The 16672-nt window shown below is 36.7% G+C and overlaps 3 protein-coding genes across 3 annotated transcripts; all 3 read right to left on the bottom strand.

The window, feature by feature from the left end:
• Nucleotides 1-493: 493 nt before the first annotated feature.
• On the bottom strand, nt 494-1336 carry LOC124831798 (glycosyltransferase BC10-like). Its single transcript, XM_047305881.2, has 2 exons — nt 980-1336; nt 494-895 (listed from the first exon to the last, which is right to left on the bottom strand). Exons 1-2 carry the CDS (start codon nt 1262-1264, stop codon nt 494-496), a joined length of 687 nt encoding a protein of 228 aa, XP_047161837.2. The 5' UTR covers nt 1265-1336.
• Nucleotides 1337-2110: 774 nt separating this feature from the next.
• NFXL2 (NF-X1-type zinc finger protein NFXL2) lies at nt 2111-10961 on the bottom strand. The gene is made up of 13 exons (XM_047305885.2): nt 9680-10961; nt 9484-9597; nt 9330-9385; nt 7302-7368; nt 6180-6272; nt 5064-5149; nt 4658-4820; nt 4377-4532; nt 3962-4152; nt 3714-3795; nt 3366-3572; nt 2591-2680; nt 2111-2503 (listed from the first exon to the last, which is right to left on the bottom strand). The coding sequence occupies exons 1-13, from the start codon at nt 10826-10828 to the stop codon at nt 2348-2350; spliced, it is 2610 nt and encodes an 869-aa protein (XP_047161841.2). The 5' UTR covers nt 10829-10961; the 3' UTR covers nt 2111-2347.
• A 1396-nt stretch (nt 10962-12357) lies between these two features.
• On the bottom strand, nt 12358-16661 carry LOC124831803 (phosphoinositide phospholipase C 2-like). Its single transcript, XM_047305886.2, has 9 exons — nt 16179-16661; nt 15413-15609; nt 14927-15062; nt 14601-14846; nt 14270-14499; nt 13969-14086; nt 13127-13279; nt 12937-13023; nt 12358-12825 (listed from the first exon to the last, which is right to left on the bottom strand). Exons 1-9 carry the CDS (start codon nt 16491-16493, stop codon nt 12532-12534), a joined length of 1776 nt encoding a protein of 591 aa, XP_047161842.2. The 5' UTR covers nt 16494-16661; the 3' UTR covers nt 12358-12531.
• Nucleotides 16662-16672: the final 11 nt, after the last annotated feature.

The raw sequence follows: 16672 nt of genomic DNA, 5'->3' as shown, positions 1-16672 counted from the left end.
CTTCCCAAGTCAATAATGCCATGAGAGAAGTTTCGGAGAAGATTCAAGCATTCCTTCAAGGAATGTGAAAATTTTAATATCTATTATTCTATCTAAGTTATACCAAATAATCAAATAGTAGATAACACGTATCAGTGTGTATGTATTAATGGATTTTTTTGAGAAAAAAATCTTGAATGATGTGAAGACTTGAAGTGATTTCACACGAAAACTGATATTTATTAGGTTTAATACCTCTTTTGGTCTCTCGAAAGGGGCAAAAGTTCAATTCGATCCTACCTTTTTTTAGAAGTTCAATGTGGTCCCAACTTTTGTAAAAAGTGTCCAATCAAGTCCTTTTTGGAAACGGCGTTGAGTTTTTAACGGAGCAGCTGACAGAGTGGACTGAAGTTAGCTACGTGGTTGTGTGTGGGTAATACGTGGCTGTGAGAGGGTGATACGTGGCTGTGAGAGGGTAAATGTGATAATATTACTGAGGTTAAGAAATCAGAAGTTAGGGTTTGAGTTGCAGAGAAATTGGTAATTTGAGATTTATCATCGTGGAGGAAGTGTGTTGAAATCGGAAGAGGGAAAAATATTGGGTGTCAGAGATTATATACACAGCAAGAAGACGATTGAGTTCAAACCACTGAGAGCCTTTACGCCAGTGTCGAAGTTGAATATGAGGAAGCATACTGCGACTGTACCGACCGCGGCCATAGCGGGTGGGATCATCGTAGGATTCAACAAAACTGTGGGCGGAGTCTGTGAGATATCGGTAGACAGTGGGGAAGTTGTAGATTGGGATGCAGCTCTCGGAAAGGAGAACAAACCGCTCATTGGAGAAGTCCAACAGAGCATTTGCCAAAAGCCGTCTCTCAGCATCTGCCAGCGTCACTGTGCCCCACGAAACATCCTGATCACAATCCAATATCATGTCTGAGCACATCACGGAACCAAACAAAAAGGAAAAAAAAAAACGAGAGTATTTGTGATTTACCTGGCTGGGGATTTGGCGCCCGTAGAAAGGGGAAGACTCGGAGACGTTGAGATGGAATCGCGAAGGCGCGTGGACGTAGATGCTGAAGAGAGGAGCGTGGCCGTTGAAGAATCTCTCCCAGAGGGGCAACATGGGAAGGGGACCCCTGGTCAGAAACATGAAAGCCACCTTCAGGATTCTGCGGAAAGGGTACCCTTCTTTCTTCGGCATCAAGGAAGCCCTCCAGAACAGCTCATCGTCCGACAGAGTATGAGTGAGGTTGGGCGGATGAAGGAACTCCCCCATGTCGAGAGGCGGAGGAGAAGGAGGAGGGGAAGAAGGCGGTGGTGGTGGTGAGGCTGCGGTGGAAGAACAGTTGGAAATAGGGAAATAGGTTAAGAAATTTGTGTTGAAATCTCAAACCCTAACTTCTGATTTTTTAACCTCAGTAATATTATTACATTTACCCTCTCACAGCCACGTATCACCCTCTCGCAGCCACGTATTACCCACACACAGCCACGTAGCTAACTTTAGTCCACCCTGTCAGCTGCTCCGTTAAAAACTCAACGCCGTTTCCAAAAAGGACTTGATTGCACACTTTTTACAAAAGTTGGGACCACATTGAACTTCTAAAAAAAGGTAGGACCGAATTGAACTTTTGCCCCCTTTTGAGGGACCAAAAGAGGTATTAAACCTATTTATTAGGATGCATAAGATATGTAACAGACTTTTGTTACTCTCAATCAATCAGAAAATTATGATATATTCTCTCTCTCTATATAATGTTTAAATATTTTATTTATATTAATTATACTAAATTCTCTAATTTCACGATAAGAAGTTAACTTGTATGTGTGATTATGTAGATCTAAAACTAAGCTAATATAATACATTAACTAAATAAATATGTTGATATAAGATTATGGTATTCACATAGCATAAAAATTTATATAAAAATATCATATAAACATGCCTTTTTTTCTTATTTACATTTATCAGCAATTTTAATTAATAATTTCATTAAACATTTATGATATAATAATTCACCTTAACTTTCTACTACCTAGTTTTTAGCTTTCAAGTACTCATTTCTAAATAAATATTTAAAGATTTGGATACATAAAACAAAATTGTTTACACATAAACTCCGAAGGTCCAACTCAAAAATGCTTCAGTGGCTCAAAAATCAATGAATTCATTCGACCATAATTTCCTAAAATTTCCACTTCGGAAACGCTCAGGATGTCTAAATATTCTTCCTAGTCTAAGATTAAAGAATGCATGGAACCATAAAAAGCACATTAAACTTACATCAGACATATCCACATTGAAAGGGAAGAAAAATAATGTAATCAGAATAACAAAAAGGGGTAATCAAACTGATAATCATTTGATTCGAGAATATCTTTGTCTTTGTTCATCCACTTCATTCATCCAATCAGAGAGCCGTAAAAGTCCCTTGTAGCAATAATATGTAGCAGCAACAAGAATGATCAATATAAACACAAACAGAAGAAACCGCTTCGCTCCGGAAATTATTTTCTGTTCAATGATTCTCAAGTGGGTCAGCAAAGAAAAAAGACAACTGGAACTTAAATATGGCTCGATTGTTAAGGAAAGTAACGTTACCTGAAGTTTTGATGTTTCTTTGGATTCAAGAACCCGTTCTCTCCTTTTTCTTCGCTTTCGAACTGATTTTTCTGCATCTTGATCTTGTACCTTTAATAATTACTAAAGTATTAGACACTGCCACGGCACATCTCAATAAAAGCATGTCTCCTCAATTTAATGAAAACAAAGAAAAACAACATAATTTAGAAATTAGAGTAGATAGTTTATGCACTGACAATGTGAAGTATCATCAAACCAGAAATAGACGTAAATGGTATGTTTATTAACTTTTATATCGTATTGGTTGAAATTTTAATTTTAGAACCTTTGATTTCTTATGTATGCATCTATGTAGGGGTATTGTCAATGTATAAAATGAGGGCCAACATTCTCACAATGTAATGAACGTATAATATTTATAGGTATTGACAAAACTTGTTTCAGCAAAATAAACGTGTATGGTAGAAAAACACGAAGAATTTCACTCTTTCATTATCCTTGTTTCCATCCCTCTCTTAAAGGAGTAAGTATCACATTTGTAATTTGATGAAACAACAGAGCAACCAAAAATAACACTACATGTTGCCAGACAGCAACATCTATCTATATGTATTTGTGGTTTGGTATATAACTCTAACTTGGTTATGAAATTTATTAAGACCATAAATGACACTTCAAACACAAAGATGCCTGTACAAAAGCAAGAATTTTAGAAGTGTGAACAAACCTTATAAATAAAGTATAAAAAAGATTATAGAGTACATGTGGAAAGTTCTGACAGAATCATGATTACCTCAGTAACCCTAGATTTACGCAATTGTAGTTCTGACTCAACAACCTGCACTTTACTCTTACAATCAGAATTGCAAGGAATTAGTCCAATTCCAAATTGACTTTTTGGTGTATCCCTTGGATGGCAACCCATAAGATGATACGCTGCTTGAACATCTTGACAAACCCACTCCTTTTTCAGTGTTTGGCATTTGCAACGAACTGTGACCTGTGAAGAATGATTTCATATTTTAGAAGTCAAATTGAATCAATAATAGGTGTATTCATTTGTTTAGAATGCAGTAGCAAGAAAGCTAGTACAAAAAATCGCTTGAGCTAATTGTGTTATAACTATTGAGTCATGCAGTACCTTTTTACAGCATTTCTCTGCATTTGTGCACTCACCGGGATGGCATGTCTCTGGACATAGATGCGTGCAATTTGGCAACTTTCTGCAAACCATGAAAAAAATAGGGGTGTCATAATTTTACCAACCAATTAATAGAACAAGAAACAAGGAAGAGAGAGGAACCAAAGTCTAACAGAGATTTAGAACTTACAGTTGGTTTCAAGGGCTAAACTAGATTTAAAAAAAAAAAATTGCTAGTCTCTTATTACCTATGACATGGCCCACCACATGAACGGACAGTCTCTTGATCCTTTGCAGACAAACTATTGTAATATATACACTCAAACACATGAACCATTGCACCACAGTGACATGACCGCTTAATGAGCACCTTGCATGGAGGACAGTCTCCAGGATGGCACGACCGAGGGCAATTGTGTGGACATGCAGGCTCTCTTTCCTGATCAATGCAGTTAACACATAAACCAACAAACTATCAGTTCTAATTTTAGAAAGCATACAGGAGAGTTTCTCAATTTCACACAGGAAGACAAATGAGAAACTTCATTGAGCATAAATCCAGTGATAAAAATAGAGATTGCATAAAAAACCATAAATAAAGCCACCGGTGCAATATAAATAGTATAATTAAATGGATTAATGGAATTAAGGAGGATGTAACACCTTCTGGCAGCGAAGATAACAATCTTCACATGGTTCACTTCCTCGTAATTGGCTATCCAAGGCATGGCAGGTTTTTGTACAATAATGATTGCCACATGGTAGAGGATTACCACATAAATTTTCACAGGAGAACTGTGATTTATCAGAGCAAACCATCTGATAATAGGGTGAAAAGAAAACAGCAACTGTATTAGCAACATAAAAGAAGTTGCTTTTGGGCAAATTAATCAAATCTTGCACATCGAAGTTCATATAGAGCTTTGAAGATAAGCAAAACAAACCATTCTGTCAGCTCCAATGTGTTGTCCAACACATGATCTCCACACAAGTTCAGGGCAAGGAGGGCATGGAGTGCCAGGAACACCTTCACTTTGTTGTATAATCTTCTTTTTCTTTGGTTTCAGAGTAAACTCTGGTTTAGGAGGAGGCTTAGGACCATGACACCTTCACAAAGACAAGAGTTTAGGAAAGATATACCTAAAAGTTAAGTGTATGGACTTGTTGTTAACCCGTGATACTAGACTCTAATGAGCCACATGCATTACTTTGCCAAGACTCAAGAACATGAGTAGAGACCGCTGAATCTTTGTTTTAGGACTTTCCATTCATGCTAAATGTCCAAAAAGTCCAAAGTCCTAACATGCAGGCATTAGTTTTATCATAAATAAAGAGAAATTTTTATCAAACCTTAATTTGCATGTATGGCTACATTGGTACTCTTTGGCACAAGGTAGCCGACAAGGATGGCAGGCTCCATAATGGCATTTATGCGGCTACACAGAAACATAACTTGTTAACAACATAAAAATAAAAAATATGAACCAACAAAAATTAAGAATACACTTCCTTTCGTAAAACTAAAGAAAATATAAGTATAATAATGATATCTATGGATAGCTTTCTAATCATTCAGATTTAGAGAAAAGCAACACTAGAAACTTGTCGTCAATATATACTGTGAATATTTATTTTATAAAAAATAATTGCATAGTGAAATGTAATCCTCCATTTTCAAATTTAACTGTACCACGCATTGAAGGACATCAACTTTATTATTTAATGGAAGGGCTGTACAACAGAAACCAAATGAAAGGGCTGTACAACAGAAACCTGCTCCAAACTCATTCAAAAATACTCTACAATATCATACTGTACAACAGGCTTGTCTTGGTAGAAAACGATCATACTGTAAAATGATAATACTTCAAGTTAAATCCATTAAATTAGAGCTTAAAGACAAATTTATACTTCATATAATTAATTTCTTGTCAAATACTAAGGGTCTTGCCTTAATATTTGAAATCAGCCACAATGTGTAGATAATTAGATACTCATGATGATTCTGATGAAATAAGCTTCTTTACATAAAGTTTTAAATGTCAAATGCACATTTTATCTTTGACAGTAAGCACTACTTCAAATTCTAGACCTCACGGAGAGCTAAATCTTATTATCTTTTCCCACTTTCCCTTATATTCCAATTATTTATACAGTTGTACAAAAAGATTATTTGTTTGTTATATCGAGAGCACAACCATGTATACGAGACCAGGGATCAAATCCCAAGAACAAAATGGGCAATTAAAATTATTTGATTTTAAATCTCTAAAAGGTTTATAAAAATACCACAGTAGAATGGGGATGGACACCCTATTAAATATATCATATTACCATTAAAATAAAAAAGAGAATTTTTTTTCTAAATTATTTTCCTCTACCATAGCTTCAGCATACTATAAATAAAGTGTATCTCTGATTGAAAATGTAAATGTCTGAGTAAAAACAAGTCATATTAAATGGTACCTTGCAATTTGATGCATGTCGACATAAAGGAGTGACAGGACATGGTTTGGGACATCTAGGAGGTTTTTGGTCCATTTCCGTACCACAAGGAACCTGGTAGAAAATCCACAACTCAGCATAATACATTTCAGGCCAGTTTTACTAAAAGTTGAAGAAATCCAAGCACACAGGATCAAGTTCCACAATATCACATAAGATAACAGTGCCATTTTGACCAAAGGAAAAGAGAAAATAGACCACCATAAACAAACACAAAGGAAGAAGTAATAAAGAATACTAGTGTTTTTATGTGCGTGTTTACTGACCCAAACAACCGGCAAGATTAAGATCAATTTACTTATATTAAAATACAAAAGTCCAAAGGAAATAGCAATAAGTAACACATTGTTTACATGATCCCTGAACTTCCAATTTATTAAATGAAAATGCACTAAACAAGGATGGTTTCACACGTAATATATAAATAGGAACATCACACTGACTACAAAATATAGCACATAAATTAACACTAATAAACCTCCATATTTGATGCTATGCATTTACCATTTACCTTTGACGTTTCCCAGAATATTTTCAAAACTTTAAATGACTTTTTCGTCATTTAAATTACCACTGTATTACAACACGATTGTTGTTCAAAAACAAAGATGATATTTGTTAATCAACTGTTCAACACCAAAGAGACCTCCCCACAATTAAATCAAACCTGTTAATGACAATTATGAGCTCTGATTTCTGTTTTTCATATAAAAAAAGTTTGCAAGTCACAGCTGAAATAGTTGAGGTTTTCCCTTTTGGTGCTTCAAACATGTAAAATAAATTATTCTTAAGTGTTCCTTCTGAAAGTTATCAAATTACTCCTGAGTCCAACATCATCTAGCCATCGACTTCCATGAATTAATCAGTTAATAGTATTATTTTACAGAAGCGTGTTAACAATTAAACAATAATTTAAGTTCAAGAATGTCAAGTTTCAGAAAAACAATTATAACTGGCCTTTCCAATAAACACAAACATGCACATTTGAATAATTATATTTCATGTAATAGGATAAGATCATGCAACAATTAAGAAGTACTCATACTCTCATGGATAACTCCAGATGTCCGCTTTCATTCATACCTCAAATCGTGTCTCTCCACATGCACATGAAATTGTCACCATTATCGGGCAAGGAGCACAAGGACCTCTGCAAGAACAAACTTAAGTATCATGATGATGTGTTCTTCCCAAGTTACAGATTAAAATATAGTTCTGTACACATAATATGCAGAAGTGATAATGTTAATTTTTACCATTATCTTAGCTATCTTTTATTAACAAAATCAACTTTTCTCTAACTTTTAATCCTCTTAATTCTCATTTTTATCTTGCTTTTGTAAATAATTACGTTGTGGGTTACACTAATCTAATTTTACCACTAATACCAATTCTTTTGTGCTGATTGTGTCAAGAAGATTTTCTCTCAAACCAGACAAGTTTGCTATCTCGAGAAGCATGATGAAGAAATCAAGAACATGAATTGAGAGAAGTGTAGTTGTGCTGAGCGCCACAAAAGCTGCACCCAGTGCCACAAAGTCAGAAACCAAACCGAGCTCCAGAGTTGGCCAGTGCCAGGCAGCACCTACACAGCGTCGGGTGCCAGCAAGTCAGAGAGCTCAGGCCATTCCAGGGCTGGCCAGCACCAAGCGCCACTCAACTCACACCACTTATGCTGACATGGCAATTTTGTCCTATTTCTACTTGGTTGCTCGAAGAGAAGCGAATCTTTGGATGTTTGGAGCACGAAATACACTCTTGGAGAGCTTGGAGGTATGCTAGGGCTCGTGGGAACCATCCCTTCTTCCTTCTTGTATCTCCATCTTCTTCCACCTTTCATTTTGTAAGCTTGGACTCTCCATGACAATGGAGAGCTAAACCCATTTTGTTAGGGGTAGATGAAACCACTGAAATCTTGTGTATTTTGCAAATGATTTGAAATATATATATGCCTCTTCCATTAAATGCTAGTATTATTGTTTCTTTACTTAATTTTTGCTTTGATTTGGTCATTCATAGCTTTATACTTGGTTCATTAGGTGTTGGAAAATATCTTTTGAAACCTAGACTTAGAACAAAATACCTAATGGAGCTTCTATCTAAGAATAGAGCTTGACCCATTAGTTGTCTTAAACCCTAGTTCATAAAGGAGGTATTTTTATTAAGGGTTTAAGGGATTGACTCTTAATAAGGAAACCTATACTCATTCTACTAAGGGATTAGGGTTTGAGTAGACTTGTGGGTTGACATTAGTACATTAATGGAGAGGATGTGAGTTTTTATACGCATAGAGTGATGTTGGGTTTGTTTATTAGGGATTCAAGGAATTGACTCTTAATAAGGAAACATAGGCTCGTTCTATTAAGGGATTAGGGTTTGAGTAGAATTGTGCGTTGACATTAGTATATTAATAGAGAGGATGTGAGTTTTTATATGCATGAGAGTAAATTCAGTAAAATCTAATCCCAACAATAACACTCCATATCATTTCTCGTCTTTTCCACGTCTAAGTGTCTTTAACTTCCAAAGTTCATCTTTTATCATATATGCATCAAATTACTTTCTTGTGCATAATCTCAAATTATGAAAATATTTTGTAGTCTAAATTAGTTATTAATTGTACAATTATTTGGTATTGCACAAGTCTCATGGGAAACTATATCCGGTTTTACCAATTACTACTTGCATGATTTGGTACGTTTACCAAAGAGTTAATAATAAGAGATCCTTTTGGTTCCTATATTCTTTTTAAATAATAATAATATTATGTTCCTTCCTATTGTGATCACATTTTATGACACATTGAATTGAGATTCATGTGCCAAAAAGACCTCGGTAGCAGCATACGGATAAGAAGAGCTTATTGTTGCGGGCAGATAACAGGATTCAGCCCTAAGGCAGTCAGGATGGCCCGATCTCAGCCTAAAAGTGACCTACCATGGGTTTCAGACTAAAAAATGAACAGGGTGACCTGATTTCAGCTCAGATCTAATATCATATGGGAATCATGAATCTAATTTTTGAAAAACAAAGAAAGTAGTATTTCAGTTATTCACCTCGTTGCCTAAAGGATTACAGATCCAGCTCAGGTAACACAGACAGAGGACATACCTATGGCATGGAGAAGGGCATTTATGGTTCTTACATCGAAGCCTCCTTCCGCATATCTAACAATTTTCATAAACGAAAAAATAATCAATTTCATCGCTATCACAACTCACAAGTCTCTTGCCAAAACAAAGCAGCTACAAAAACATGCACGCACCTCTGAGCAGGGAGGGCAATCCCCATCACAGCAGCGCCGCTTGCAAGCATGCCGACCACAGTCACGCATCCTCTGGCACTTCCTTTCACATGCCAAATCTTGATAGCAAGGAACCTACTCTAAGTTCAATCAACCTTACCAACCATAAACCAAAACACATCCAAATTACAAAAAAACAAAAACAGAAATCACTTACTTCTTTCTTGAGGCTCCCGCATCGACAGGACTTCTTCACAACAACCCTACAAGTCTCAACGCACTGTCCACGGTGGCACCGCTCTGGGCACCTGTGGTAGCCACAGGGCAACATCTTATCACAGGTAGCCCCACAAAGCTGTACAGAAGCATCACACGGCATTCCTTCATAAATCCTTTTCCCACAAGGGCATGTTCTCTTCCCCTTGAGGGGACACTCACCACACTCCCCTGAATGACACCCTCTCTCACAAACATGTTTCCCACAGCTAAGCCTCTTCTCACACGGATGATCGCACTGAAAAACACGATCACAACACTCCTTCTCCTCTTTCATCTTCCCACACTGGCAGGCATACACGCCACGTGTCCGGCAAGGAGGGCAAGCACCACGATGGCAAACCTCGGTGCAACGGTGAACCCCACAATCCAAAACCTTGGAACACGGATTATTACATGAAAATTCCTTGAATCCACATCGTCGAACATCTTCAATGCACCCGCAAAAGCATCTTACTTTAACGAGTTTGGGGCAAGAGGGGCACGGCCCGGGATGGCACAGTAACAAGCAATGGTGCCCGCAATTGTGCTTCAAGGGTCTTCCGCAAACCTCACCGCAAGAGTGTGGCAAAACCCACGGATCGTTGGGAGGGTTCTCCACCTTCCCGCAGAAGCAGAGATACATTTTGGGAATGAGAGATTTGGGGTACTCCGATCTGCATTTGGGGCAGTTCCAGAGGGCCGTGTCGGAGGCCGTGGCGGCGGAGATGGGGAGGCGAGTGGCAGCGCGTGCGGCGGCGAGGTCTGATGCCTGGCGGGCCCAGCTCTGGATGCAGATGAGGTGGAAGACGGCAAAGCAGAGGGAGGAGCATGACCAAGTGGGGTCCGAGGGTTTGATCCGTTCGAGGCAGATGAGGCACGAGAGAGCACCGGCGGAGGAGGACGTCAGGAATGATTGGATCTTCGAAAGGTCGGCGCCGGAGTGGCCGGAGAATTCGAGGTATGGCTTGAATATGGAGTCGGAGAGGTCGGAGTGGCGGTGTGCCTCCGTGCCGGAGGAAAGGCCGTCTGCGTCGGAATCAGAGTCCGAGAGTACGGTTGGCGGCGGCGGGGAAGGATGAGAGTGGGGACGAGCCCAGGCTGATGTCATGTTGGCAGTGATGTCTGATGGGACTCTGCCTCAGATTCTTTACGCTATTGATGTTATTGTCTTCTTACTTCAACACTGTTTTTTCTGTATTTTCATTTTTGTTTCGATTTTAAAAGTGCAATGGTTTTTTTAATCCTACGATCTTACTCTAGATGTAGTAATACGTACTCTTTTAAGTATTAAAATAAATTTCTAATCTCCATAACTTTTTTTCTAATTTCAGTTTTATAAAAAACAATTACAAAGATCAAAACAGAAATATTTAAATTATAGAGATAAAAGGGTAATTAAAACAAAAATAATCAAAATTAAAGAATCAAAATAAAATTAACCTCACAACAACTAAGAGGAAAGCGGTTATTTTAACACTTCATTTTTATAATTAAAATTTATTAAAGCTCTACTTTCGATAAATTACGTCAAGAAGATCATTATAAAAGAAAATTTTCTATAGAATGAAGAGTAGATCCACAATGATATTTTTATAAGATGTGATAACATTCCTCACACAGCTCTCTTAGATGAATTTATAACATTTAATTAAATGTATTTTTGGTTTTTATATTTTCTAATTTCAATTTAAATAAAAACTATTATTTTATGCTTAACAATGAGATTTCATATTTGATATTGGAAAATGTATATCTTTTGTATTGTGTGTTCTTTTGGCCAGTCATAGATTAAACAATTAATTGACGATAAGATAAATAAATCAAAAGTAAATGATTGAGGAGTCTGATCGATTAGCTAACTATAAAAAACAATAGTAAACAACTTAGAATAAATTGAACTATAAGTAAACAATTGCTAATCACAAACTCTTTCTAACATTTATAAATATAAAATCACAAACTCATTCTAACATTTATAAATATAAGTTTGATATCAAAAGGTAGATAACGTATTATTAATATATGATTTATCAAACGCTCAAACTGATTTGACATCGAAATATCGTTGTATCATTCGAAAGGTTTTAAATTAACTATTACAACAAGATTTGGAATTACGAGAAGACTTGGAGTTAAAAATAATATTGGACTCTTAAAAAATTTATGGAACATTGATATCAACCTACATCGCCAAAACATCTTTATTATTTTATATATAATTTATTATTGAGGAGTTTGAACTATTGATCAACCATCAGAATTATTAACATTAATAATAAACAACTTAGATAAAATGTGATTATTAATAATTGAATTGTAAGTAGACAGTTGGTAATTAGACTTAGAGTTAAATATATTGATAAACTCTTACACGATCTATTGAAAATGGAAAGTTGACCTTGATTTTATACCAAAATCGTTATTATTTTATATATAATTTATATAAAAAAACATAAAACTACCGTACTAAATGAAGGTAAATTTGACTAGAGATAGCTGATTATTTACTGTAATATAAATTTTCCATTTAGTTTTTCCATATTTATGATTCCAATAGTTTTCGGTTTTTATGTTTGTTGTTTATAATTTGTCTCCCTTACATATGATGCACAGATAATCTAGTTGGAGGAATCAAAATCAAGCAATTCAAGTCTCATTCTGACTCACACCCTTATATTTTCAGTGAAGGACAAAATAAATAAAAATCATCATTGAACATAAGCACCATTTACACCACACAGCTACGTAAAGACTCTTACTATAAGATTTCAAAGACTGTCTGTACAAAAACGGAGGAGAAGGATGCAAAAATCAAATGAATTCAAAGCGCATCAGAAGCTTCACATTGTGGTACTTTTCTCCTTTGCGGGAATATAATGGAACTGCACGAATTCCACTTCTCAGTTCCCACACAGGTAAGCACGTTTGGCCACCAAAGTCATCCTTCTCAGACATGTCATACTCATGAACTTCTACACGAAGCAGAGCCAGTTCTGGAACAGAAAGTGGAAACTCAAATACCTCATTCCATGATGGAGACCAATTATCCTCCACGCTCTTTGTTTTTTTCATAACAGTATCATGAGGGACTCCAGCAATCCCCACCTGCATCACAGTTTCTCAGATAATAACCACACGCAAGAAAGGAAAAATGAATTGAAAATATGGATATCAAATCAATGTAACATAATGATTCAGTAGATTATCATATCATACTCTTGCATAGAAGTCAGGGGGTGAGTATTGATCGAAGTGCGTGTGCTTGAAATCATGAAACCATCCTTCCCCCATGTATATGGTCGCCTATATAAGAGTAACAAAAGTATGAGCTTTATTAGGATCTATATTTTAGACTACAGACACAGAAAGGATCATCATTCAATTCTCCTGGTAGTAGAGCTTTTACTTTCAAAGTTTTCTTCACTGGCAAACGAGCTTTAGGATCAAAGACCTCATTATTAAGACCAGTCTTTAACAGAAAATCTGGTTTCTTAACATAACCACATCCCCCATTGGCTTTGAACATTCCCTGCATCAACCAGAGAGACCTGCCGTATCCCTGTCATGGAATCAAAACTGATTAGTGAAAATCTTCCATGACCTCAATATCATTTAGTCAATAACACACTGCATCATGTTACATTTCAGTATAACTTAAGTAATTTTGAATAAGAAAATATTCACTCTTTTTATACTCTCCCTCTGCTACCTCTCTATCCCTTTTTACTTTCTAAAATTTCATGACAATCCAACATCACCCACTTTCATGCATATAAATGGGGTAAGCCCAGAATACAGCGAAACACTAGTCATCCTAAAAACTACAGCCCCAGAATTTAAATAGTTCTGATATATAAAAGTATTTACATATCAGAAACTCCATATGAACTATTGTGTGTCTCTATCTATCTCTTTTATTACATTTTATCTCCTATCATACAAGCTTTTCTCAACTTTCAAAGACCAAAGTGCTAGATAGACTTCAAATGTTTAGTGTTGTATCTTGTTATTTATTCTGTTATTCATACAACTCGTTTTAAGACCTTTTCTCTATACCACTCTCCATTAAATCACCCATTACATCTCACACTTCTCTCTCTTTTGTCTCTTTCTCTCTCATTGTTGTAGAATACATTGTTTAATTTATCACACGAATTATATTTTCTCCCATTCTTGTAGAACTTATTGTACAATTTATCCTACATACAAAAATGAAGCAAAACGAGTGGGGAAGGAAGAAGTAGAAACCTGCATGTTGAATGCAACCATCTGGGCTCCATGCATCCACCCGATCAATGGGTTATAATTTGTTGAGGCAATACGAGTGCCTTTTGGATACACTCTCAGTATATTCCGCTGAGTAAACCTGCCAACAACCAAGAAAGTAATACTTCTCTTTTCATTTGCAAATAAACAAAACATCCTCCTATGGATTTGTTTCAAATAGGAAAACCATTAGGTATGTCATATCCAATTCATAACAAATAGAGAGCACCCAAGCACTCACAACACAAATGAGTAAGGACTAACCGAAAAAAGTTGGCAATACCTTATGATTTCCTTGCCATGAGTTTCAGCAGCCTTTTCAAGTTGTAGCTCACTTAAACTTAGACGTTTCACTGTATCGGGATCCACTTTGAGGCATTCCGTTAATCCACCTTTAGGCTTCCCAGCATGAATGGCAATTAAACGTCTGTATTCGTCTGATGCATTTTGACGTGAATATTCTGCTTCATCAGTATCATCTTCATTGTCAAGATCATCCTCATCCTCGATGTTCTACAGAAGATGTTTAGCTAAACTATGAATCAACCAATCCCTCCCTTACAGAATTAAATGCAGTGTTAATTAGTATGCAACGTTGACTTAAAGTCTCAGACCTTGTGATCAGAAATAGTGCCACCTCTCAAACTAGGGACTTCTTTCCCCCATTCTTCTTCATCATCTACAGGCTTTTCCTTTTGTGATCCCTCCCCCTTTTCCTGAACTTCTTTTGCCTCAATGTACTCCTTAGGTGGTTTGGTTGATATGATAATCCTCCTTTTAAGCGATTTAGGAGAAGGAAATTCCTTCAAGCTTTCAGAACCAGGAGAAAATAGTATGTCTCCAAATGTTTGAGTAACCATCTAAAAGTTTGAACAGGACTCATAAGTGTCAAATATAAGAATAAGAAAAAGAAGCATTTTGATTTCCCCACGTCACTAACCTCAGCCACTTTGGCCTGAAGATCGGGAGTAAGGTGGTCTTCTAAGGTTATTACAACTGGATATTCTGAGGCAACAAAAGCATACTGCTTAATAGACCTCAAACATTTGATGAGTGCCACAGGAGATGTCAATGTCCTGTATTGCACAAAAATAGAATAAATAACAGACATTTTCAAACTGTTTAGGGAAAAATATAAATTCAGATTGTCATCAGTAATAATACATTAGAATAGAATCATTTTCCTGCCAAGCGATATTGGATCATCTTTGTTTGCAAGTAGTAAATACATAAATAAGTCTCCATGTTATTGTAGGAAATACCATTTCCTCTGCAATTTTTTTTTCTCTATGCAATGAATGCTTAAGTTGGATGGATTGATTTCTTTAAAACAATACATGAGGAAGGGGAGTAAGGAGCAAGGGAAACAAGGGAGCTGTGTTAAATTCCCTTTAAGAAGTCAGCAAAACTGAACCAGTAAACTAACCTTCCATGAAGAACATCCACATCATCCTTTGATTCATTAGGCCATATATCTAATTCAATCACCCTTACACCCTTCTGCAGTGCATTGATGATGGGGAGGTCACTGCAGTCACTGCTAAGTTGATTCCCAGTTAGATAGGAATTATGACCAGTATAAATGAAGTAATGAGACAACGGTGAAGACATATCTTGGTGCACCTGCAAATGGAAGAGCAGAAAGAACATAATCACACAAGCACTACAGCCAAAAAGGCAAAGTTCACAGTTATCTAATACATGATACAATATCAATAGTCCAATACCTATGCAAAGCTAATTATTTCTATAGCATGGAAGATGTAGAATTATAACCAAAATGAAACTGACTCGATAAACTGAGCTGAGACGATCGTATTAACTGTTGAAAATTGAGCTTGAGAACTATAGGGACTAATGTGTTGGTAGACCAACAGCAGGTGTTTAGATGATACCAACACACAAAACTATAAAAGGATAGAACATAGAGGGCAAACAAAGAAAAAAAAATCTGCTTAATGGTGCTTTAAATTAAGAGATCATCAAATAAAAAGTTTGTATTGCTGGAATTGCATTAGAAATTACAGAGTAGTGTGTACTGTACATTTCTAATATAAAAATTCACTCGGTCAGAGTCTTGAGACACTTGCTGCTATAAGGACGTGATTAACAGTATCTAAACAGCAAAGCACAAGAAAACGATGTATTCATTCAGAAACGGAAAGCACAAGTATATGAAACCATAAATTTACCCCAAGAGAAGGCGAGAGAGGTGGATTATTATTGCTACTGAAGAGGTAGTTGAAGAAACTCTCAAGATTGAGACCCCTCCTGTGAAAGATGTTGAGATGCTTGTGGCCATCGACGATGGCCTGTGCTTCCTCCTCAGTGGCAATCTCCTCCTTCTGCACCTCAACCAGGAAACTGCGGACGTGAGAGGCTGTCATGATTCCATTCTCATCGGAATAACGGTCGAAAAGGGTCCTTATCTCCGGAGGGGCCTCCGACACGGGGAGACTGAAGCGGCGGCGGAAGCAGAAACAAAAGCTGTAAGTCTGTTTGGACATGTCTTAATCAATGTTTTGTTTTTCTTCACTCTCTGTGTGTGTCTCCCCCCAACCCAACTCCTTGAAGAAGATATAACTAATGGGGTGAACGCCAAGGGAGCGTGTAGTTTGTAGATACGAATATGAGTGCGTGTGCGTGTTAGCTGTGTCTAGAAGATAACACTTTGGTCGGAGAATGA

This window comes from Vigna umbellata, chromosome 5 (assembly GCF_029865625.1).
Source record: "Vigna umbellata cultivar VRB3 chromosome 5, Vumbellata_1.0, whole genome shotgun sequence".
NCBI lineage: Eukaryota > Viridiplantae > Streptophyta > Magnoliopsida > Fabales > Fabaceae > Vigna > Vigna umbellata.
The sequence above is the reverse complement of the archived record's forward strand: the minus strand, read 5'-3'. Positions and strand labels throughout refer to the sequence as shown.

Coding starts and splice junctions, on each gene's coding strand:
- LOC124831798 (XM_047305881.2), bottom strand. CDS start 1,264: ATGGGGGAGTTCCTTCATCCGCCCAACCTCACTCATACTCTGTCGGAC. Junction 896..979: donor GGCGCCAAATCCCCAGCCAG/GTAAATCACAAA, acceptor GATTGTGATCAG/GATGTTTCGTGGGGCACAGT.
- NFXL2 (XM_047305885.2), bottom strand. CDS start 10,828: ATGACATCAGCCTGGGCTCGTCCCCACTCTCATCCTTCCCCGCCGCCG. Junction 4,821..5,063: donor AGCCATACATGCAAATTAAG/GTTTGATAAAAA, acceptor GTCTTTGTGAAG/GTGTCATGGTCCTAAGCCTC. Junction 3,573..3,713: donor CAGAGAAATGCTGTAAAAAG/GTACTGCATGAC, acceptor CATTCTTCACAG/GTCACAGTTCGTTGCAAATG.
- LOC124831803 (XM_047305886.2), bottom strand. CDS start 16,493: ATGTCCAAACAGACTTACAGCTTTTGTTTCTGCTTCCGCCGCCGCTTC. Junction 15,610..16,178: donor CTCTCTCGCCTTCTCTTGGG/GTAAATTTATGG, acceptor TTCCATTTGCAG/GTGCACCAAGATATGTCTTC. Junction 13,280..13,968: donor TGGTTGCATTCAACATGCAG/GTTTCTACTTCT, acceptor ATTCCATGACAG/GGATACGGCAGGTCTCTCTG.